The following is a 25,464-nucleotide window of genomic DNA, read 5'->3' as shown; positions in this document are numbered from 1 at the left end:
AAAAAACAAAAAGAGATTGAGAAGAGAAAGAAGGAACTTACGTCTCAGATTTTCCTTGATGACAAATGTCGAGGCAAATAAATAAGCTTGTATATGATCTCCATTCTTTAGATCCTGAGTTCCCGACCACTAGAAGGACGATCGCACGACCTTGAGTCCTCAACATGATTCTACTCTCAGTTTTCTATCGTTAGTTCATCGCCTTAAAACTCCTTCCACTCGTTGATGTTTATAGCGTCGAAGGCTCGAAGCAGGGCTAGGGTTGTAAATGTTAAGACTATTAGGTTATAAACTTATACGGTTAGTAAAATGTGCAAATAGTAATGAATGGGTGATGACTTAACCCTTTAACTCATTAACCCAATAACCCATTAGAATATAAACCATTAACTATTACTAAGTTATATATAAAAAATAAATATATAATAAATTAAATAAAAGCTTGCCAGCATGTTCAAGTTCAGTTCGAGATCGATAATTTCAAATGCGGATCAAATATTATTCAAAATACTTCGAAAAGCTCACGAGCCAACTCAATTCGTTTGCATCCCTAATATAGACTAGACGTGAACATCTGAGCCCTAATAAGCTAGATTAAACCGAGTTAAATCTAAAGGACAGGGACAGAAAAAGGCAGTTCTAGTAGCAGCTGAACCAATAAAAAGGTCTACAAATGGTCCCGAAACTAGTGAAGAATGGTTATTGTATACCCAGCTATAAAGAACAGTTCTGAAGTTGAGATTGTGTGATATGTTGTATATCATAGAAACAATTACTTTCAATAATAATCGATTCCCTGAAAGCAAGCCAGTTTTACAGAAAAGAAGGGGGAAAATATATTATATTTCTGCCAAGTGTATGCTGTTTTATATGGTCGAGGAGGTAATTATACATGACGACCAAATTTAATAAAACATAAATACAAGACCACACAATTATGTTTTTGCAATACAAACCGGCAAATTATTGCACACATGAAAGCAGACAAAGCAAATGAGAAAGTATGCACACGATTGCCAATAAATGGATTGAAGCACCGCCCAGCAGTGGACGCCAGAACTGAGTTGTATTTAGCCATCGTTACACATCGTAGTAGAACTGGAAGCAAGCATTGCCATGAGATTTCCTCCATGAACCCGACCTTCTGGAAGCGAAACCGACCTGCAATCAGTAGTAGGGACTGCTGTATCAGATGCACTCCAGCCCGATACCCCCTTTCCTGCAATGGCACCCTCTTCAGTCTTGATGAACGTTTGATAGCGAGTAGAAAACACAGCAGCAGTGCTCTCGTCGTGAATACATTGATCTTGTTGCAATGAATGGTGTGCAGCACAGAGACCCGCTTTGGTCCTGGAAAACCTGTCACAAGGTGCATCACCAACGCCGACATTTGAATACAACTGACCCCATGCACAATGTTTGCCACCTCCATGGGCCTTGCAAAAATCAGTACTCCCTTGTGCACTTTTCCCACAGCCTTCATACTTGCACCGTCTGCCTCCACCATGACGTACACAATAACTAGTTCGCCCTCTAGCACTCTTGGTGCATGAAGGAGCCACACATCTCTTCCCACCACCATGAGCCACACAGAATAAGGTACCACCATGCACACTCTTTGGGCAAACACCTCCACCGTCAAATAGGCACCGCTTTCCTCCACCATGCCCCTTGCAAAATAGAGTGCTCCCTTCAGCACCTTTCGTGCATCCCAAAAAAGTACACCGTTTGCCTCCACCATGTGCCTTGCAAAACATCGTACTCCCTTGTGCACCTTTTGTGCATGATGGGAATTGACAGCGCTTACCACCACCGTGAGAGATGCACAGTCCAGTATAACCTTCTGCACTTTTTGTGCAATTCTCCTTCTTGCACCTCTTGCCACCTCCGTGCCGGATGCATAGACCAGATTTACCTCTTGCAGCATGACTGCAATTTTCATGGATGCAACGTCGGCCACCACCATGGGCAATGCAGTAATCAGTTCGGCCCTCAGCGCTTTTTGTGCAGCCAAGGTGTTCACATCGATGACCACCTCCATGTGCTTTGCAAAAAATTGTCCTCCCTTCAGCACCTTTTTGACATCCAAGTTTTTGGCACCTTCGTCCTCCACCATGTGCTATGCATAGACCAGAGGCACCTCTTGCTCTTTTCACACACCCCTGGAACTGGCAATTCTTTGTGCTATTATGTTGTAGATGTGTAATTTCAGAAGTGAAGACAATTGGACTTTTCAATGTATTGAACATAGTCAATGGGTGGTCTACCGCACCATCAAGTGAATCATATTCTTTGCAACCTATTTTGCCTGAAGAAAAACTACCGCTTGTCTCTGAATTGTGAAAAGTTGTATCCATGTAGCCACCAAACATCCAACAAGAGGATGAAGTCCCTTCTTCATCATTGGTTGGCACTGAACTTACCATTGCTGAAGCCTCCAAACTATACTGAATTGGATCCAAGAAGTGCTTGATGCCACTTATGACTGATCCAGATGAGCCAATTGATAGGCTTAACTGGAGATCCAGTGAATTTCCAATATGAGAATCATCAGGAGTAGCAATTGATTTAGGATTTGATGTTTTTGCATCCCCATGAAGAAGCTGAAAATTCAATCCCAGATCACAGGACTTGTCAATTTCTGTTACTGAAGATGCAGGAACAATCATGGAGCTCTTCTTGATAACATCTAAAGAATTCAGTGATTGACCTAAACATAGGGCGAAGTACTTCTCTGGACAGTCTACATCATTCACATAACTAGACACTTTATTGATCCCCTTAGAGTTATCTTCTATTGATCGAACTCTCATTGAAAAATCACAAGCACTCGAGGAGAATAGGCTGGCAGTAGTCCCCAGATTCATAAGAGAATTATCCATTATTTATCGATATACCTCTTCGATTCACCAAATCAAATTAGAAAAGAACCAGTCAGTTTGACTTCCAGTAACATTAAAGTATTAATGTTTAATTGTTAATAACTAGTGGAATTCGAGCATGCATCCCCCACTAACAAATCCTGATGTATCACATCGGTCCATTTTGGAGATCTTGGAAGAGATGATAGATATTAGCAGCAACTGTTGCACTTCAGGCTAGTTGTCCACCATGTCATGGAGCAAAAGTATACGGGCAAAACTGCATCTGAAAAAAGCACAAATGAGAAAATTAAAAAGATCCAATATATCACATTTCTGGATGAAACTTCTTTTGAATTTCAAGATTTTAATTCAGAGAGGAAACTGAAGTTAGTATCTTATTGCAGTGAAGATCAAACACAACCAAAAAAGACCACCAATTACCAAGAATTTAAATATTGCAAGGATAGACTACAAAACTTGATACTATTAATGACAGAAACTGACTCGTCAGTTATCACAAACATCCAAAGATGATGAAAATTTACATCCATGATTTAAATTTTGAAATGTTTTCGAGGACAGAACTTTGCAATTTAGATTATATACTGCTATATATCCATCACCTACTACAAACAGCTATGTTTTTTTTAAAGACCTTCACTGAAAACCACAGGTATATGAACTAAAGAAACTAATATGATCTATGAATTTGGCAAATTTGTTTTAGCACATGTATCATCAGTGATGCTAATATTTCTCTTTGACATTTCCTTTTAAAATGGTATTAAAAAGCATTTATTGGGACCTAACAAATGATGTCTACAAATGTATAAAAAATATATGATATGGTTAACAATAATTACAAATTTTTATACATCTATGCAGTTACGTAAACAATATTTAGCATATTCAACCAGTTTGTCAGAGTACTAGATGAGAAGATGAGTAAAAGAAATCCACTAAAACATCTATACTGATGAACATGAGACAATTAGGTGGTCATCAACAAATTGAAATCCTGATCCACAAATTAAGGTTAATGAGAATATTAACTCCAGTGATGTTACACAAAATAATGTACTTGCTAATTTAAAAAGGATAGTCTGGCACACGAAGCTCCCGCCGATGCGGGTCTTAAGAAAGGATTGAACCGCATTGAGTCTATTGTACGTAGTCTTACCTTACATTATGAGAGGTTGTTTCAGCGATTCGAACCCATGACAACAAGGTCACATGGCAATAACTTCACTGTCGCGCCAAGACTTTCCTTTAATGTACTTGTTTATTTAAGAAAAAGAAATGAGAAAATCATTTTTAAACTATTAAACCTTGCAAAGAACTTTAGGAGATCAAGACATGATCTGAAGGGTCTAATAGCTGACCAAAATAACAAATTACATGTGCATATAGGGAGAGTACACTATGAGATAGTCCTTACTGAAAATGAGGCAAAAACTTGGAACAGCAAAAACCAACAAAAACATGTTAATGCAAACTCAAATTAGGGATTTCAAGTTTAGAAAACTTTATGGGTTTTAAGAGTCGGACTTTTAATTTGGTTTAGTAATAGCAAATTAGATAGTCTAGTCAAAATTTTCAAATTAGTCATTGAGAGAAAAAGATATTCATTTTCAAGTTTTATTTGTTATTTGGGAATTGGCTATTTTTTTTTACCATGTTTTAAAGAGAATTTGTCATGGCTGGGACTTTTAGAAATCCCAAACCTTTTTTCTATTTTCAATTAACATATTTTTTAGTTCTCTTCATAAGTTTTGGTTTTCTTCATTGTAGATTTTTTGTTCTATCAAAGTGTTGCATTAACTGCTATTAAAGTCATTTTTCTGATTCGAGTCATTTGTACTTCCCCTTCAACTGCTTCTCGTATCTCCATCAACATCCAACATCCAACATCACCCTTCCTGACATCCATTCCATTGCAACATATTTGTTTCCTGTTCCACCTCTTCTACAAGAGTTAGCTCTTGCTTCCTTCTAATGATTTCAGTGCTAGGAGCTCATCTACGCTTCCAACTATACAACTTGGAAGCCTCTTGCTCAAAATTTTGTACCTCTTTCTCACTTCCACACCCTGCTATAAGGCATGATATGACATTTATGCAATTCTATACAGTTTGCAAACCCTTATGCCGATGATTCAAATTCCTATTCCACCATCTGTCTCTTATTTCTCATGATCTTGACACTGTCATTAGAGGAGACTTCTGCCTCCTGTGGGCTACCCCAATTTGCCTTCCACCCTCACATGTATTTATCCCTTATGTCCTACTACATACCTATGCCTCTAAAATTGATTCAAATCTGAAAATATTTGCCAACAGGAGAAAATGTACTACCTCTTGCATTGACTGCTCTAAGCACAAAATTTGCAACATCTAGCATGCTGACACAACCATGCCCTATGTGAAAAGTGGCCTCTGCCCTACTAGAACCAACTTCTCTCTTGTTTTTGTTTTTTTTAATTCTTAACTAATTAGTCACAATGCTACCCTCATGAGATTCTTTTTAGAGATCTCTAGTTCTCTACCAATGAGCTCATGGATGCATCCACTACAGACCACAATAAACAAGCGTTAAATTGAGTGAGGTGCTCGTATGTGAGTCAAAGGAAGGATAAAAAGCCATGACAAAATATAAGCATCTTGCAAAGGAAAAGCCAAATACATGCGTTAAATTGAGAGAGGTGCTCATATGTGAGTCACTTGATTGTGTCAAGTATTTTTCATAGGGAAAATAATAGAAACAATGAAAGAATGCCTACACTATTGGTTTATGTGGCTCAGAGACTTCTCTCCTACTTCATGGCTTGTAACTTGTCAGGTGAGTCACTTTGATCAATCTACTATAGTCACTCCTTTACACAAGGTAATGGAGCAAGCTGCTTGCTCTCTCAATTCTTTGGGATCATTACAAGGTACTCCCCTCTTAAATATAAATGAATTGAGTAAACTTAAGTAGAGGAGATTAACAAGGAATAAGGCCTTCAACTTGAATCTTAAGCCCTTGGAGTGTTGTTGATCTTTAGCACTTAATCACAACAAAATATTAAGTATTTTTGTGTACTTTTTTGTTTAAAATCCTCCAAGGCTTATAATAAGAGGTGCTTCAAAAGCTCTATTTATCCGCCTTTGGTTAACTAAAAGAGTCTTCAGTTAACTAGTTAGGCAAATATAGCCATTGAGTAGTAAATGAGTATCTAATCTAGTCAGTTACTGCTCGAATAAAAATATTTTGTTCAATGAACCCTTATGTTCAAAATTACATCCCTGGTCATCTAGGCACACCCGTCAGTCAGTTGAATCTACTTAGTGATTCCACTTCTATTGACATACACCCTTCTATAAGCCTACACAAAGTGATGCGATCAAACTGAGCCACAAAATACAACCCAAGACCCATCACCCCTCCATGAAAGTTTCATTGAAACTACCAGATAGTCTAACTCTTACAGCCTAAAAGTGGAACTTCAAGATTACAGTCCCTCTCATAATCTCTCACAATTCTCATGCCCTGTTAGCATTTTCATCCCCTCTGCGTTTAGACAACTAAGGATTTTGATGAGTTAAGCAAAAGACTCAAGTTAGATTTGTGCATTAAGTTGCACAGGATCTACCATGTATACAAGTTGACTTGGTGTGGCAAAGTCAGTGATGGCTCAATGGCTCAAGGTTTATGAAATTAGAGAAGGATGATGCATCCAAGGGATCGCACGACAAGGAGAATCAAAGCATGGCATGCTGAGGAGGTGAATTATGTAAGCAAAGGCACCAAGGATGGCTTGAGGGGGAGCTGAGAGCTTGAAACATTTGAGGGGTGCAGTGATGGTAGAAGACCAAGCTTGGAGAGAACTCCATGAGAGATATGAATGATCTATATATAAGGGATGATGATAAATGACAAACTTATGTGGACTCGACCATAGATGTGGTCAAATTCAAGGGAACTAGTTGACTAATATAAGGAACCAGTCGATTGATATTAGGATCCAATACAAATGATGGTTGAGAAAATCACATCTTGAGTCTATAAGCAGTTTTTGGTTTGACCAATATTAGGAACTAGTTGTTTATAAATTGATTGGTGGATGAGAGGTTAATATTCTAACTATTGTTAGGATTTGAGATTTAACCTAGTCGACTGCTAGTTCATACCTAAGTTAAGTTTAATTAAGGTATTCACAAGCCCTCTGCCCAGGTACCCTCCAACATCCTAGAACTCTCAAGCACCTTAAGTGTGTTCGAGCCCACCTTTCGAATACCCACCACTTCTCGATTGGGTTGCAACTAGTATCGTGAGTGCCTTCCAGCATTTGAGCACTCCTAGTCACCCTAAGTGTGGTCAGACCCACCTCCAAGTACCCACCATTGCCCAATTTGCCCTCAATGATATCCCGAGCGCCTTCCTAGTGTTGCCAGTATCTTGAGCGCCTTCTGGCATTTGAGCACTCCTAGTCACCTTAAGTGTCATCAGGCCCACCTCCCAAGTACCCATTGCTGCTTAATTTGGCCTCAGTGATATCCCAACCGCCTTCCTAGTGCTGCCAAGCCTTCTGTGTGGTTCCTAATCTTAGTAGGTATCCCCTCCAGCATTTAAGTATTTCTAACCTTTTGCTATATGAGAACTTCTAGCCATCCAGTGTTCGAACCCTACTTGAAGCGGGTACCCATGTGCCATTCAACATTCAGCCTCTATAGTGGAGCTGACCTGAGCACCCAGCGCTCGAGCCCAACTTAGAGTTCTATCTTGAGGTGGACTTGTCATCCAAGGATATCTCGTTATGTCCAACAAAACTTCAAATCTGAGTAAACATCTAAAGATCGATATGCAGGCACTTGTATCTTCCAAAACACCAGCTTCACATCAAATCTAACTCTTTCAAACATACTTTGGTTTCGTGCTCTCAAGTAAGATGAATCATGGAGGACATAGCCAAATGTCGAACCTTCACTAAGTTGATAGTGCCATGAAATCATTGTTTGAAAACTCCGAGCATCCATTGATACGTGGACATCTCATATTCCATTTAAAGCCACCATCTGACCTTCCTCCATAGTTTATTTATCGGATGACATCTAAAAAATGCATTCCTAGTTCTCCTCCACTAGCCAGTGAAAGGTACATCACCTAAATACCCAGGTCATCCAGTCCAGGGCCGACTCAAGCCTATTTGAGGCTCTAGGCAAAAAAAAAAAAAATATTCTCGCGCCCTTTTTCATTTGGACTTGAGACTAACAAACTTTTAGACTTGGGACGAAAACGATGGTTTAAAATTTTTTTTAACAAATTAAAATATTAATTTAAAAAAATAAATTTTCATATAAAATTTAATGTTCTCACTATTTGAGATGCAAAATTATTAATTAAATTGTCATATTCAAGTTTTGATAACCTAATTCAAAGAAGTATAAGCTTTACGGTATTAAACAGTGTATTATTATTAAATATAATAAACCTTAAATAGATAATAAGTGTACAATTCACTTAGTCGAAAATAAGTGTATTCAGAATTGCTTAAAAATAAAGAAAGTTAGAAGTATGTCTAATTACTTAATGAAAAATGGAGAGAACAACCCTTACAAAAAGGAACAAAATTGAGAAAATAAGAACAACGTAATAGAACAACAATAGAAAAAATCATGCTCCCATGCTCAACTCATTATCATCCGTGAAGCACAAAAAAATATATAAATAAATAAATAATACATATACAAAATGACAAAACTCAATATAATCCTTAGAAAATAAATATCGTAATGAAAGCAAACCAACCATTATCATTTATCAAGAACTCAATGAGAGCCATTTTAGGCACAGAGCAAAAGAAAAAACAAATCATATTTTTCATCACCTAAACCAGAATAGTTGTAAATGATAGAATGGAGACAAAAAGGAAATAAACAATTTATGATTGTAAATACATCTAAATAAAAGAAACTTAATGTCTATCAAGGAAGCGAAATGGTAGAGGTACCTAACTCATTATTGCTAAAAAAATAATAAAATCCTTCATTTCGATTAGACACAATACGGATGAATGCATCAACATTTGAATTTAATCAAGCAAGGAGCATAGTAACATGTACAGAATCAACGTGATAGTGTTAGTGTTGGGTGTGGTTTCTCTTTCCCAATCTCAACGAGCAAGAGTAGCACAGATAGGGGGAGTTGAAAAAGGGGAAGAGGGGGAACTAAAAAATTAGAGATAAAATGTGACCAGTGAAAGAGAGTGTGGCCAATAAAAGATAAACATAACGAGAGAAGGTTAGGATTGAGAGATATTAAAAAGGAATAAATTAGATCTCATAAAATAACATGCATAATTAAAAATAAATTTCAAATGTTAAAAAAGAGCCCCTTTATGACTCTATATATATGTTGGAACCATAATGAGATATATGCGAAATCCGAAGCTTTGATCATAAAATGAGATAAAACAAATCTTTAATCACATGGCTTTATTCTTTATATATATATATATATATATATATATATTAAAAATAATGGCCCTAATTTTTAGAGAATGAAATCGTGTAAATCTTTTATCACATGGGCCCTATTTTTTTTTCCCATCAATCTCGAGTTGGTAGTTTCCCATGTGCTAACATCTATAATGTAAAGTGGCTCAGCTACAAATAATTTTTCCACATTGTGCTTGCCCATGGCTTCTTAGCACTCACTCCTCTGAAGTAATCATAGGCTTTTTAAACTACACCCTTTGCTTGACCAAACCATTTTGTAATCCACTATCCTGCAACTTCCAATGTATTGGCAGAAGCTAAGATGTTGTCTCTGATTTTCAAGAGTCTTTAATAGTAAGGAGTCTGTGTGTTTGGCTTGTTATATCCATATGTCTGCATGCCTGAGGTAGGTATGATAAATCCATCGAATCCATAATATGTCCTATTTTTCATAGATTTGCCACAGTACTTGGGCTAATAGTACAAGGTTCCAAACTTTCAAATCCCGAAGTCCAAGTCATTCCTCCTCCTTAGGCTTGCATAGCACCATCCAGGCGATTGGAGGATACTTAGTTGTCCACATAAGCACAACTGTAGATATGATCAACGACACAACAAGGCAATGGCAAGATGGGCATTCAGTAGCATTCCATCCCTTGCATGACCAAGATGATGAGTCTATTTTACAATGTAGGATATCGTATTTTTCGGCTAGAAATTAATTTTCCCGATTAGTGAGTCCATGAGATGGTTGTAGTTCACTATGCTGAGCTTCTTCGAGGATAAGGGAATTCCAAGGTATCTAAAGGGTATGCTGTCTTCCTAAAACCCAATGATTGACAACATTCTTTCTTTAGTCTACTCATCCACTCCTTCCATGTATGTATTTGATTTGCCCGAGTTTGTTTGGAGACAAGCCATAACACCAAATTGTGCCAAGAATGAGGTGAGTGTGTTGATAGATGGTAGATCCCCTCTAAGGAATAGCAACGGGTCATCAACATATGCAAAATGTGCAATTCTGAGTTGTTACACTTTAGATGGAAATGGAAATTGACCGCATGCCATGTTGTTCCAGTAGGCACACCAAGTACACTATGGAAATGCCAAATGGGGGGGTCGCCTTGAAGTGGTTGTATATACCTCCATTTATCGCTAAGGAAAAGGTTGTTGTGGCAATGCATTACCTGATCCATGAGACGAAGATTTCTGGGAATTGCAGTCCTCAAAACACATCTCAAAGGAAATCCCAGAGAAAGTTCCGGGAGGTTTCTCCTCACATACACCATGCGCAAGAATAAAAATGTTAAAATTGCTGATGGATCCTTTGCTAATCACAGTGAAAGGAACTGTTGTGGTTTCTCCTTTCCTTATCCTTAGAAATGTTTTGCATGTGCCTCATTTATCATATAATCTCTTATCCGTCAGCAAACTTACCTTTGATCTTAACTAGTGTGCTGTTTTTTTGTCCTCTCATTATGAATTTCAGGATTTAGCCTCAAAGAAGATGATTGGCAATGCTAGACAAGACAATGGCCTCTACATCTTCAATGCTGGATCAACTTTTGTCAAACAAGACCTCAAGACATGTTTCAACTCGATTTCTGCTTCTAATGACAGTGAGATTATGTTATGGCATTATCGTTTAGGACATCCAAACTCTCACTATTTAAGACAATTATTACCTAAGTTATTTTTAAATAAAAGTCCTTCATCGTTTAGATATGAATTTTTTGAATTAGCCAAGCATCATCGCTTTCCATTACAACCCTATAAAAAATCAACACCATTTACTTTGATACATAGTGATGTTTGCGTTCCTCTAGGATAGTAACATTGTTTGAAAAACAATGGTATATCACATTTATAGATGATCATACTAGAATGACTTGGGTATTTCTTTTGAAAAATAAATCTAATGTTGAAAATGTGTTCATAAATTTTTATAATATGGTTCAAACACAATTTCAAACATAGTTTAAAAGTTTTCATAGTGAAAATGGGAAAGAATATTTTAATCAATTACTAGGGAATTTTTTTTTTTTTTGCTGAGAAGGGAATTGTTTATTAAAGTTCTTGTATTCACACTCCTCAATAAAATCAAATGGCTGAAAGAAAAAAATAAGCATCTCCTTGAATTTGCAAAGGTACTCTTAGTTTTCATACTAAAGTTCCAAGGTATCTTTTGGGTGATGTGATTCTAACCGCTACCTATTTAATAAATAGATTATCAATAATGATACTGAACTTTCAACTCCGATAAAAATCTTTCAAAATGATTTCCCTAACTCTCGCCTCTTCACAAATATTTCCCTAAAAATTTTTAGTAGCATTGTCTTCGTTCATAATCATGACCCAAGACATTCTAAATTTGATTCAAAATCTTATAAATGCATCTTTGTTGGATACCCTATAAATCAATGAGGATACAAATGTTTTGATCCAATTTCAAAAACAAAATTGGTATTCATGGATGTCACATTTTTTTAGGACAATCTTACCACGATTCTCATCTTCAAGGGAGCATAATAGGGAAGATGAATGTTTAAACGAGTCGGACTTAACCTAAACTTGTGCTATTTCAAAATAATGACATAACAAAAAAGAGTAACAATCGGTTCAAAGGTCATGTTTACAGAAGGGAAGGTTGGGCTCAAAGAAAAGAAAACATTATCCATCTACAAAGCTAAGAATCTGATCAGAGGCAAAATCATGAGACTATCAATGATTACTCAAAAATCTCTGACAATAGAACCCAAGCTATGTCTGAGTTAAATTCTTCAAGTCAAGTTGATCTTCCTATTGCCCTAAGGAAAGGAGTTCGGTCATGCACACAACACCCACCTTCGAATTTTGTATCTTATAAATATTTGTCTTCTTCCTATTGTACTTTTGTTTGACAACTCGACAGTGTTAGTATTCCAAATAATATTCAAGAAACACTAAAGATACCTTAGTAAAAAGAAACAATTTTTGAGGAAATGAGATCCCTATAGAAGAATTCTACTTGGGAGAAGGTTGATCTACCTCACGGTAAATCAATTGTTGGATGTAAGTAGGTATTCACCATAAAGTACAACTCAGGTGATTCCCTAGAATGATATAAGACTCATTTGGTTGCTAAAAGCTTTATGCAAACTTACAGAGTAGACTATTTTAAAACATTCTCTCCAAAAGCTAAATTGAACATTGTTTGAGTCTTATTATCAGTTGGTACAAATCTCAATTGGCCACTAAATCAATTAGATGTGAAGAATGTGTTTCTAAATGGTAATTTAGAAGAAGAGGTCTATATGGAGGCACCCCTAGGATTTTCTAATCAGTTTGAATCAAAAGTATGTAAGCTGAAAAAATTTCTTTATGGACTAAAGCAATCGCCCAGAACGTGGTTCGGGATGCTCACAAAGTTTGTAAAAAGCCAAGGCTACACCCAAGGACAATTTGATCATACTTTATTCACAGAGACATCTAAGAAAGACAAGATCTTTGTGCTAATCATGTATATCGATGACATAATCTTAACTAGAGATGATATAAAAGAGATGAGCAGATTGAAAGCAAATCTAGCCCAAGAATTCAAGATTAAAGATTTAGGTCAGCTAAGGTACTTTCTTAGAATGGAGACAGCAAAATCAAGGAAATGTATTATGGTGTCTCAGAGAAAGCATATTCTCGATCTCTTGAAAGAAACTGGGATGAGTGGGTGCAGATACTCCAATTGAAGTGAATACAAAGTTGGGAGATATAAAAAATGGCACCCCAGTAGACTCAAAGACTTGTTGGGAGACTAATTTACTTGTTTCATACTCGCCCAGACATTATTTTCGTAGTGAGCATGGTCAGTCAATTCATGCATTTTCCATGTGAAGAACATTTAGATGCAGTGTACCGAATCCTAAAGTATTTAAAAGGAACACCTGGAAAGGGACTTTTCTTCAGAAAGGATGAGAAAAGAGACATTAAAGTATATACAAATGCAACTAAGCAGGCCCTGTTACTTATCGAAGGTTAACTTCATGATACTACACATTTGTGTGGAACGTGGTAGCTTAGAGAAGTAAGAAGCAAAGTGTTGTAGCCAAAAGTAGTGCAAAAACTGAGTTTAGAGTAATGACTCACGGAGTATGTGAGATTCTTTGACTAAAGAGAGTTTTGGATGAATTAAAGAGACCAATAAACCTTGTCATGAAACTATAATGTGATAATAAAGCAGCAATCAGTATTGTTCATAATCCAGTTCTACATTCTACATGATAGAACAAAACATAGGGAAGCTGATAAACACTTTATAAACGAGAAGTTGGAAGACCGAACAATTTTCACTCCATGTGTTCCAACCATGCTATAAGTTCCAAATGTTTTGACCAAGAGTCTTTCACGACAACTGCTTGAAACACAAGTTAGCAAGTTATGCATGATGAACATTTTTGCACCAACTTAGGGGGAATTTCGATAAATTAGGCATGATTTGATTAAATTAAATATGTCATGATTTTATTTGATTGAAATAAATTTAGGAAGATAATTATTGGTAATTATTAGGATTAAAATATTTCTTTATTCTATTTCCTTATTTTAGAATATTACCTTGTACTCTTTTTTCTATTTAACTATGTATTGAGATTTTAATTATGTATGAATAAAAGTAGATTGTAGTCTTCCTCCTTCATTCTCTTTTGGTGCATTATTTACATACTCTGAATTTCCCCACAACCTCACAAAAATCTATAGTGACATCTCCATTACTCTTCTCAAATGCTACAATTTCCTTCTTTTTTTTTGTTGTTGTTTCTTTTTACTAGGGAGTGAAAAAATGTGGTATTTTTGTCAACCCTCTTAAAATATTTATGTTTTGCACGCTATAGGTAAAAAAAAGAGACTCGATCTCAGCTAGCTTCCTGGCTACCTTCTGTCGCACGTTATACTCTTCTCCTATTGTCCTTCTAACCCTACCTCTTGGAGTTCTGTCAATTGTTGTTGCACCCGAGCAACTCTATCACTTATGTGTTAGAAATGTTGCTTATTGAGTTGTTTCAAGTCCTCCTTCAACTAATTTAATTTGGCCTTGAGTCTATATCCTATTGTGTCATTTGGTATTTGCTCACCCACTTGCTTCCGGCCTCCGACCACCAACCGAGTGAAATCCTCATGCGTAGTCCACATGTTGTAGAACTTGAAAGACTTCCTCCTTCAGATAATGTCCTCTAGGATTGATACAACACAAATAATGTGATCCAAGAGGTGTCCTGGTGGTCGGAAAACAGCTATACTTTTGCTTTCCAATTCTAGCTAGAGTTTGTTCTCTAAGGCACGGTTCAATTTACAGCATATATGCCCATTAGTCCGAGTATATTTGCATCTAAGGGAGTGGAGATCTTCCATTACAACCTATAGAAAATCTGATGTGTTGTAGGTCGTAACTAGCAACCCTCCTTGTTTATCCATAGGTGATAGCGGGTTAGATAAGAGAAAACGCCACCACAACTATTGTAAGAGATATGAAAGGTATCCATGCTACTTGCAAAGATACTACAATCAAAATGCAAGATGAACCTAGATAGGGTAATTTAAGCAACCTAGATAATCTAATCAAGTTTGTTGATAAAAGGAAAGGATGTTGCACAAACATGTTAAAGGATGTTGCACAAACATGTTTAGACATCAATCAAACACTAAGATGATTTTAAATTAATAGAAAAGGATCAAAGTGAAGATACTCTTTAGATGAACCATTAAACAACGATAAAGATGAAATTAAAAAAAATAACATAGTCAAATTCCCAATTTAACACATACTAGATGAAACATGAAAAAAGTACACAAATATTTTTGTATACATTTGCAAAATAAGGATACAAGATATAAGATTATTATTGATAAAAGTTTATGAATGTAGTTTCCAAAAGGCAATCAATTATATACAATTAAAAAATATTATAGTTGTGCGGGTAGATCAAACATCATTAGCAATCATAAAAATGTTTGGTTCAAGGTTTAAAGTTTCGTGTTGTGCTAGCCGACACAAGCGAAATTTGCATTTGTTTACCGATAGGCACAACACCGGATTCAACATAGAGCCAACAAAAACCAAAGATAAGAGAATGAAGAGAAGAAAGTAGAAAGTTTACCGGTCACGGATGATAAGACGAGCCAATTAGGATTGGGCAGCAGGCGATTCTTCTCACCAAAACTTGTGTAACAAAGAAGGCCTTCCACAAGCTCGTGGCGGCCTTGCAGTAGCCATTCCTACTAATTCTTTACCTCTTTTCCCTTTCTTTTTTTACTTCTCCTGTTGATTAGTTACTTTCCTCTTTCATTCATTGATTTTTTTCACCTTCTAATATTTCTCTTTGTTCCCCTAATTCACAAAATCTTTTCTTTTCCTTTTTCAACTAAGAATTTTTTCAAGAGATATGAAAAAAATTAAATATAATATAATTCCTAATTTTATAAAATATACTATTATTTTGGTTAAATATTGAACCAAATTATTCTTAATTTTATAATATAATATGAAATAATTCTTAATCTTATAATATGTTTTACATTTAAAAAAGTACCAAAGTCATATTAGCACGACACTATACAGTGTATCATTATGGTTATAAACCGAAACTTAAATCCAGTACCAACTCAAAATTTTAAACCTTTTGGTTTTTATCAAATGAACTAGTAAACTTATACAATAGTGTGATGTTCTCCCTATGAACACTGCCCATGTCATCTCAGATAGATACGAACCATATGATCTCACACCAAGAAAGTGAAAATATATACACCGTAAAATACAATAGGAAGAACATTAGACACCGTGCTCTCTAAACTAGAGTTGTAAATAACAATGAAAACTTATAAATCTTCTTTCTTATTAAACGTAAATAGGAAACAAAAGGTTCGAGAGTAATGTTAATCCTATACTATATGAAAAAGAGCAAAAGCCACACCGTCATCAAATCAACTATCTCATGAAAATGAGTCCCAAGGAGGTGATTTTAAAAAAGTAACCTCAAGACTCCTCATTCTACATTTCAAGAGAAAAATAGAGAGATAGTGATGAAGAAAATCATAGCACTACAAGACATAATTCCTACCTCAATTTCTCTCTAGAGATTAAAGCGCTTTTCATTATGCCCTAATCTTACCCCCATAGAGCATCTTAATGGCCTACCTACTTTAAGAACATTCAAAATGACATTAATCATATGCCCACTAAAATTCTATCACATGTAACTTATGTCCTATGGCAAATGATCTTGAAGTGAGCCTTCAAAAGAGCTCTTGACAATTCACCACCTCTAGGGAACATCCAACATTAAATTCACCATTGCAACACTACCCTAAGAGGACAAAAAAAAACAAAATTGAATAAAAGAAAGAAAAAAAATTAGGAAAGTAAGTTTCTAATTTGTGATAATTCTATCACAATATTTACAAACATGTCTATTTTATAGTCACTTTTGGAGTTCAAAGCTCAAAGACTTATTTATTTGTTTCATTTTTATACTTCTATCTTTTAGACAAAGATATCTATCATGTGCATAAGGCACATCTACGGTACTAAAAAGAACACGTTAATGATAACTATAAAATTGTTATTGATATGTCTAGTAGATTAAAAGAACATCATATTGATTATGCATTATTAGCCCAAGAAATCCTATAATCCTTCACCAAACGCATTTGCATCCGATTCATTCCTCTCCAAATGCATTTATATTCACAATACCATCTCTTAATGGTGTGAAAAATGGTTTCAATGTTTATTTATTTGACTTGTCATTGTTTGACAGCCTTTTTAAATGCCAATACAACTTTTAAAATAGAGGATTTATCCTATTGAGAGATATTCAAAAGTCTATCTTTTCATATTGACTTTCTCATAGGATCACTCCTATAGTCTTGGTATACTTGGCACTAGTATTTCCAAACATACGGATTAGAATGAAATTGAAAAGAGTGACAAATCTTAAAATCAATAGCAACATTTTCTTATCTGGTTTATATTTGTGCGTTTGTTTATCATGTAACTACGACATTTTGATGTTTGGAATGTTATGTATGTGTAATTTGTATACAAGACTTGTGTATCCTTAACATTATCTTATGTAAAAAGGATTTTCTATTTTAAAAAATGTTTTTAATATAAAACCTTTCTATGATGGATAAAAATGTGAAACTTTATTATGACAAGTTTACACTGTTGATTGCAATTCAATTCCTTACACAACACTCACAATAGTTAGTGTCAGATTGGTTATTCATGATTGGTGTTTTCCATCACAAGAATTGTCATATATGATTGTTGAATTGCAATAGATTTGGAACACTGTAGATTGTCACAAACTTACACAAATTTTTTTCATTGTAATATTTTCTACAATGGCATTTTCTGCAATGACTTGCAGTAGTTTTTTGTCACATTGGCTTCCCTTGGTCTGCCACATGCAACCTTCATTGATCATTCATGGACCACGAGCCAATAAATTACCAACTTGCCAAGTCATTGCTCAGAGATACTCCAATATCATCTCAATGCTCCTCATCCTATAGTCCCTCGAATGCCCCATCTCATCCTTCTCTGATCTCCTCAGACATCCAAACCATTAAGCATGCCACCTTGGCGACGCGACAACTTAGCCACACCAAGCCATGAACTTTTTAAGCTCTATGTGTGTTCCTACAAGTCTTGACGTACTCAAACACACATAAAATACACTGGAAAAATCTAACTTAAACCTTTTCCCTAGACAATAAAATTCAAGATCACACTAGACCACTTAGGGCACGATTACACCAACCAATAATATTCCATTTTCTGATGTTTAGCAATTTGTTTATGTTAAGAAAACCAAAACAATAATAAAACGCCCATGCACATGCACAAAATGCAATATCATGCACCGGAACCTACATATAGGCTCCCACTGACTTAAACTTTCCTAAATTCATTATAGAGGAGAACCAGGTTCCCATTGATAGGATCAAATGACCAAGCTAGAGGGAGAAGGGGTGAATAACAATCAATCTTATCAATCGTTAACCTATAAGCATGATTCTAATATGCTCTTGCTCTCGATAGCAAGGTTACAAACAAACCACTAGTAGTGGAAATGAAAACAAAAAACCAATCGCACCTACCAATAGCCAACATGTTTGTTTGACATGGCTCAGCAACACCAGGCCCCTACTCCACGGCTATGATTTATAGGTGGATCACTTCTAAAAAACACCACTAACTTTCTCCTTCTCGATCAACTACTAGAGGTGGAGAACATCTTGCAAGTTCAAGCTCGAGATTACAAAGGAATTCTAAAAAGGAAAAGCACATAAATATAAGGCTTTTAATAGAGTTTAACTAATTCTATTTCGTCAACCTTAGAAGTCTCCACGACTCCTCCTATACCCTTCGAATCCTTGTTATAAGTCTGCCTATTGCCTAACAGTTGACTCTCCATCTTCATCAAGTCCACATGATTTAATAGTTATCATGCAACAACGATTTCTTTATGCTTTCCATGTCAGCAAACAGTTGTCTGGTTACTTACTATAAGTTAATTGCCTAGTCAATTAAGTCGTGAAGAATCATTCTATTCATTGGCTCATCGAACCTACCCCAATTGACTATTCCTCTAGCCGATTGAAATCAACAGTAGTCGATTGCTCCAAATCACAAACACTAGTTTACCACAACTTCGGGATTTTAGTTTACGAGTCGACTGCCTCTTTCATTAATTGACTTCAACACCAACTGATTGGATTCCATACTAATTGACTAGTCAACCTTTATCCATTTAGAGTACTAGTTCCCAATCGCAAGTCAATTGTGGTCCATTAACAATCGACTGTAGACACTGACTACGATTGGTTCTATAGTCAAGCCCGTCTATATTGAGTGATATCCTCATCCCGTGGCTACAGGTCACCCAACAATCAACTTACAAGAGTCTTACTTTTACAGCTTGACTTTGCTCTCGATCATCTACCGTAGGTTATATGTCCCTTGGATTCACCTAAGCCCTCAACTCCTCCACATACAATCCTTCAAGTCTCATGCCTATATATTGTTTGGCTCCAATGGTTGTTATCCTCATTGCCTTAATGTTCCTCGTCCTACGGTCTCTTGGTCTGCCACATGCAATCTTCTCAGATCTCTTACAAACCTCAAGCCATCGAGCTACCACCTAAACGTGCTAGGTCATTGCTCCAAAATTGCTTAGCACCACCTTAGTGCTCCTTGTCCTACGATTCCTCAGATGTGTCATATCATTCTTTTTTGATCTCTCCAAACCTCCAAGCCACTAAGCATGTTATCTTAGTCACACTAAGTTAACAACCAACAAGCTCTCTAAGTTTCATATGTGTTCCTACAAGTCTCCGTACACTCAAACACACATACTAAACACAATGTAAGACCTAACTTAAATCCTTTGCCCATACATCACTTGAGGCACAATTGCACCAACACCCATAAATTTTTTCTCTTTTCTCCCTCTAATTTTAAATTAGGGTCCTCTTAATCAAAACATAAACATTGAAGTGGTTGATAGAGATGTTTTCCATATAACACAAGTATGATGGTTGAAATGAAGGAGTGCGTCAAATGTTTATTGTGGTCATAAAGTACCTTTAAATGTTAAAAGGAAGTTCAACAATTTAAACTTGTTATGTTATATGAAACTGAATATTGGGTTATAAAGTGAGCACACAAGCAAAAGATGAGTCGCAAAAATAAGGATGTTAAGATGAAGGTGGATGTGCGAATATAGGAGGATGGATAGATAAGAAACAAAAACATTCAGGAGAAAATTGAGGTTGCACCTATGAGGAAAAACTCCGAAAAACGCATTTAAGATAATATAGACAAGTACTTAGGTATCAAATAAATGAATGTCTCAGTTAAGCGATGTAAGACTATAACAAATACACTCATCGATAGAGAAAGAAAGACTAAAAATGACTTGGTTAATAATGATAAAATAGAATGAAATTCGTTTAAATATAAATAAGGATATAGACAGGATCGAGCCTCATATCGTAGGAAGATCCTTATAACCTGTCCCACTTAATGGGATAAAAACTTTGATTGTTGTTAATCCAAGAACCTCGAAAGAGGAGAATAAGATTCTCACTAAAACTTTTTCCTTTCTCTCCCGTTGCCACACCAAAAAAAGAAAAGTCAAAAGTATGCACTTTTTTTTTGGAGTGATCTGTAAAGAGTAATCAAGACTCAGGACTTTGTGAGTCCAAAACTTAGAACTTATTACTTAGCAAGTACCTAATTTATACAAGAGATGATACACACTTTACAAGAAAGAGACTCTTCGGTTTCCAGTAAACACTATTAACTCCTAGTTTCCAACAGAAACTCTTCGGTTCCCATGATACTATTAACTCCTAGTTTCCAACATTCCCCCTCAAGTTGGAGCGTAGATATCAAAGGCATCCAACTTGTTGCTGAGATACGCAATCCTTGGTCCTCGAAGAGCTTTGGTGAGCAAGTCTGCCAGCTGATCATTAGAGTTGACGAAGGACGTGGTGATTTCTCCAGAAACAACTTTCTCACGGATAAAATGACAATCCACTTCTATGTGCTTTGTTCGTTCATGGAACATTGGGTTAGAAGCAATATGGAGAGCTGCTTGATTATCACATATTAACCTCATCGTTCCAACCTCACAGAAATTCAACTCAGCAATGAGTTGTTTTGACCATAGCAGTTCACACGTAGCAAGGGTCATAGCTCGATACTCTGCTTCAGCGCTTGATCGTGCAACCACATTCTGTTTCTTGCTCTTCCAAGAGATGAGGTTTCCACCAAATAGAATACAATACCCAGAGGTGGATCTCCTATCACTCGGGGCCAGCCCAATCTGCATCGGCATAGCCAGTAATTTCTTTGTGTCCCCTATTTTCATATACCAATCCTTTTCCAGGTGACCCTTTAATGAATCTCAAAATTCGGACAACAGCATCCCAATGTTCAGTACGAGGGGAATTTAGGAACTGGCTTACTACACTGAAAGCAATGTCTGGTCTAGTGATAGTGAGATAATTTAGCTTCCCCACCAATCTTCGATATCTGCTGGGATCAGAGAATAGTTCGCCTTGATCAGGAAGAAGTTTGACATTTGGATCCATTGGGTTCTCTACTGGTTTGCAATTTAACATTCCAGTTTCTTCAAGGATATCGAGGGCATATTTTCTCTGGGATATGGCGACTCCTGACTTGGACTGAGCAACCTCTATTCCAAGAAAATATCTCAGTTTTCCCAAGTCCTTTGTTTCAAAATGACGGAGTAAATGTTCCTTCAATCTTTGAATTCCAGCGTGGTCATTTCCTGTTATGACAATATCGTCTACATACACCACAAGGTACATGCATAGGTTCGAAGAATGTTTGTAGAATACTGAGTGGTCTACTTTACTTCTGATCATTCCAAATTCTTGTAGAGCCAAGCTGAATCGTCCGAACCAACATCGAGGAGACTGTTTAAGGCCATATAAGGACTTGTGGAGTCTACAGACCAGGCCTGACTCTCCCTGAGCAACAAACCCAGGTGGTTGCTCCATATAAATCTCCTCAGATAGGTCACCATGCAGAAATGCATTCTTGATATCAAGCTGGTGTAAGGGCCACTGGTTCATGGCTGCCATGGAAAGAAAGATTCGAACCGAAGCCATTTTTGCCACAGGAGAAAACGTATCTCCATAATCTTGGCCAAAAATCTGAGTGAACCCTTTAGCCACAAGGCGTGCTTTAAGTCGATTCACAGTGCCATTTGGCCCAACCTTCACAGTAAAGACCCATCGGCATCCAACAGGATTTTTCCCTATGGGTAAAGGAACCAGGGGCCATGTCTGATTAAACTTCAATGCTTGCATTTCTTCAGTCATTGCCTGCCTCCATCCTGGATGAGAAAGGGCCTCCTGTACATTTTTTGGGATAGAAACAGAGGACAAGGAAGAAGTGAAAGCACATTGTACAGGAGAAAGGCGATGATAACTAACAAAATTGTAAATAGGATGAGGGTTACGAGTGATACGATTACCTTTGCGAACCGTAATTGGGAGATCAGAAGGATCCGAAATCGGTTGGGATGCTTGGTCAGGCACTGAAGCACTGGGCTCATGAACAGGAGCTGGTTGAGGAGTTGGAACATTGCGGGAACGACGCTGATAAGTGATCAAATGAGGAGATCCTTCTTGAACATTGGTCTTAGGAGTGGTTGTATCAAGAAAGGGTATTGGCAAGACCGGGGATGGAATGACAGTTTCTTCTTTGGAGGTGAAGAATGGTGTATTCTCAAAGAAAGTCACATCGGCAGAGATAAAGAACCGATGCAACGAAGGAGAATAACATTTGTAACCTTTCTGAACCCTTGAATATCCAAGGAAGATACATTTAATTGCTTTGGCTGCGAGTTTATCTTTTCCTGGAGATAAATCATGCACAAAACAAGTGCATCCAAAGATACGCAGAGGTATCTTGTATGTTGGTTCATTGGGAAACAAAAGGGAGTGAGGAACTTGATTACCCAATACTGAAGATGGCATTCGATTGATCAAATATCCTGCGGTAAGAACCGCATCAGCCCAAAAACTTAGAGGAGCATTAGCTTGAAGCAATAAAGTACGAGCAGTATCAAGCAAATGTCGATGTTTTCTTTCTGCAATACCATTTTGTTGTGATGTGTGTGAGCAACTAGACTGATGAATCATGCCTTTAGCGATCACAAAAGAGTTGAATGAAGAAGAGAAGTATTCTTTAGCATTATCACTACGGAAGATGTGGATTGTACGACCAAATTGGGTAGAAACCTCGGAACAAAACTTCTTAAAATTCTCAAATAGTTCAGATCGTTCTTTCATTAAGTAGATCCAAGTACATCTTGAATAATCATCTATAAAGGTAACAAAATAACGAAAACCTAGAACAGAAGTGGTGCGACAAGGTCCCCAAACATCAGAGTGGATTAAGTCAAAAGGAAACTTGGATCGACTAGCTTTCTTATTTTTGTAGGAATAACGAACATGCTTACCAAGTTGGCAAGGTTCACATTGGAGAGATTGTAAATGAGAAAATCTAGGAACCATCTTTTTCAACTTACTCAGACTTGGATGTCCTAGACGATTATGAAGAGTATCTGGAGAATCAGCCGCAGCACAAACTGTAGAGGATGAAGATTGAAGGAAGTAGAGCCCATGCGACTCAGAGCCTGCGCCAATCATCTGTCCCGTACTCCGGTCCTGGATATGAAAAGAATCCGGAAGAAAGGTTACTGAGCAATTGAGAGAGCGAGTTAACTTACTAATTGATAGTAAATTAAACGGGCTGCCGGGAACAAGAAGAACAGAATCTAAATTTAGAGTAGGAAGGGGAGAAATTTTGGTTGTATTTTTGAACCATCTGCAAGGGTTATAACATGGGTTTTTTTTGTGGAAGACAAGTTTGAAAGCAATGAAGGATTACCAGCAATATGGTCGGATGCACCGGAGTCCAGAATCCAGGAGGAAGAGGGCAAAGAGTGAGAAAAGCAAACCGAAGAATTACCAGATTGAAGTTCTAGGGCTGCTACATCGCTAGAAGCAGCTTTGAAATTAAGGAACTCTTTATATTCGTCGTTAGACATGACGAACTTGTTTTCTTGTAGAGATTCATCTTTCTTGGCTGAGTTTACCACTTGCACCTGTGACATATTTGCAGATTTTGCTGGGAAGCCATGTAAAGTGAAGCATCGATCTCGAGTATGTCCTATTCGATTACAATGGGAACACTGTGGTCGATTTCCACGACCTCCTCTCCCACGTCCACGACCCCGGCCTCCACGATCAGAGTTGGTAAAGAGTATAGCAGAATCAACTTCAGTTTTGAGAGACCCATCGGTCAATGGCACACGAACCAACCGATCAATGAGTTCATCGACAGTAGGAATATTTGGGTTGGTAAGGACTTGATTCTTGACACTGTCAAAATTCTTATGTAATCCGTGAAGAACAAACACCATATACATTTGATCCAATTTCTCCAACACTTTGCTGGGATCGCTGTATGTTAGGTGCATCTTGACTTGATGAATCGTGGACTGGGCTTTGTTGAGATATGAAGTTAAGTCATGATCCTGCATCTGAAGAGTTGCCAAATTATGGACAGAATCATAGAGCCGTTGAATGTCATTGGCATAAACACTCTTAGCTTTTTTCCAGATATCATAACAGGACTTGTAGGAGCGATAATGAACCAAGAGTGATGGGTCAATAGACTGCCAAAGAAGAGACACCAGCTGATAATCAACTCTCTGCCATTCAGCCTTCGATGCATCATCATGCTCCGCTACTTGAGTTTCGAGGTGATCCGAAAGCCCTTGACCAAGGAACCAAATCTCAACAGCCGAAGACCAATCCATATAATTTTTGCCATTGAGTTTCTCAGAGGTAATAGAGGGAGTTCCTGAAAAGGCAAATGAAAAGGGACTTTTCTGGACTCCTGAACCTTGCTGGACCATGCTCGATGAGGATGAAGCCATAGTAACAGTGATAAGCTAGTGAAGCAGAGGAAGAAGAGGCGACCTTGTCTGGTAGGTGTTGTCTTCTGGATTTGAGAAGAAATAGACAAACCCCTGGCTCTGATACCATGTAAAGAGTAATCAAGACTCAGGACTTTGTGAATCCAAAACTTAGAACTTATTACTTAGCAGGTACCTAATTTATACAAGAGATGATACACACTTTACAAGAAAGAGACTCTTCGATTTCCAGTAAACACTATTAACTCCTAGTTTCCAACAGAAACTCTTCGGTTCCCATGATACTATTAACTCCTAGTTTCCAACATGATCAAGATGACGCCCTATTTTGATTTTTTTATCAAAAGGATGCCTACTACTATGTATAATTACCTAATTACCCTTTACTACACAATGGCGATTTATTTCCATTATTATCTCTTTCCTATTTTTTCCCGCCTAAATCGATGCGTTGTAGCAATTACAAACCTGTAGCTACTACAAGTTATAGCAAATACAGTTTCATAGCTATTACAACAACAACAACCAAACCTTTTCCCACTAGGTGGGGTCGGCTGTATGAATCCTTTTACGCCATTGAGCTCTATCTCCTATTATATC

At 37.0% G+C, this 25,464-nt stretch overlaps 1 protein-coding gene across 4 annotated transcripts in view; it reads right to left on the bottom strand.

Annotated features, from left to right (window-relative positions):
* Positions 1-811: 811 nt before the first annotated feature.
* Positions 812-25,464, bottom strand: part of LOC121969759 — a 36,328-nt gene continuing 11,675 nt past the window's right edge. For 3 of the 4 annotated variants that reach the window (XM_042519995.1, XM_042519996.1, XM_042519997.1), the window contains one exon: positions 812-3,147. In XM_042519995.1, the coding sequence (XP_042375929.1) occupies positions 1,071-2,882 (1,812 nt within the window). In that variant the 5' untranslated portion in view covers positions 2,883-3,147 and the 3' untranslated portion in view covers positions 812-1,070. Of the gene's footprint in view, positions 3,148-23,448; positions 23,588-23,810; positions 24,964-25,464 lie in introns of all 4 variants that reach the window. The other variant, XR_006108642.1, reaches the window with a different exon arrangement.

The sequence above is a fragment of the Zingiber officinale genome, chromosome 4A, assembly GCF_018446385.1.
Source record: "Zingiber officinale cultivar Zhangliang chromosome 4A, Zo_v1.1, whole genome shotgun sequence".
Lineage (NCBI taxonomy): Eukaryota > Viridiplantae > Streptophyta > Magnoliopsida > Zingiberales > Zingiberaceae > Zingiber > Zingiber officinale.
Note: the sequence above shows the minus strand (reverse complement) of the source record. Positions and strands in the feature narration are given on the sequence as shown.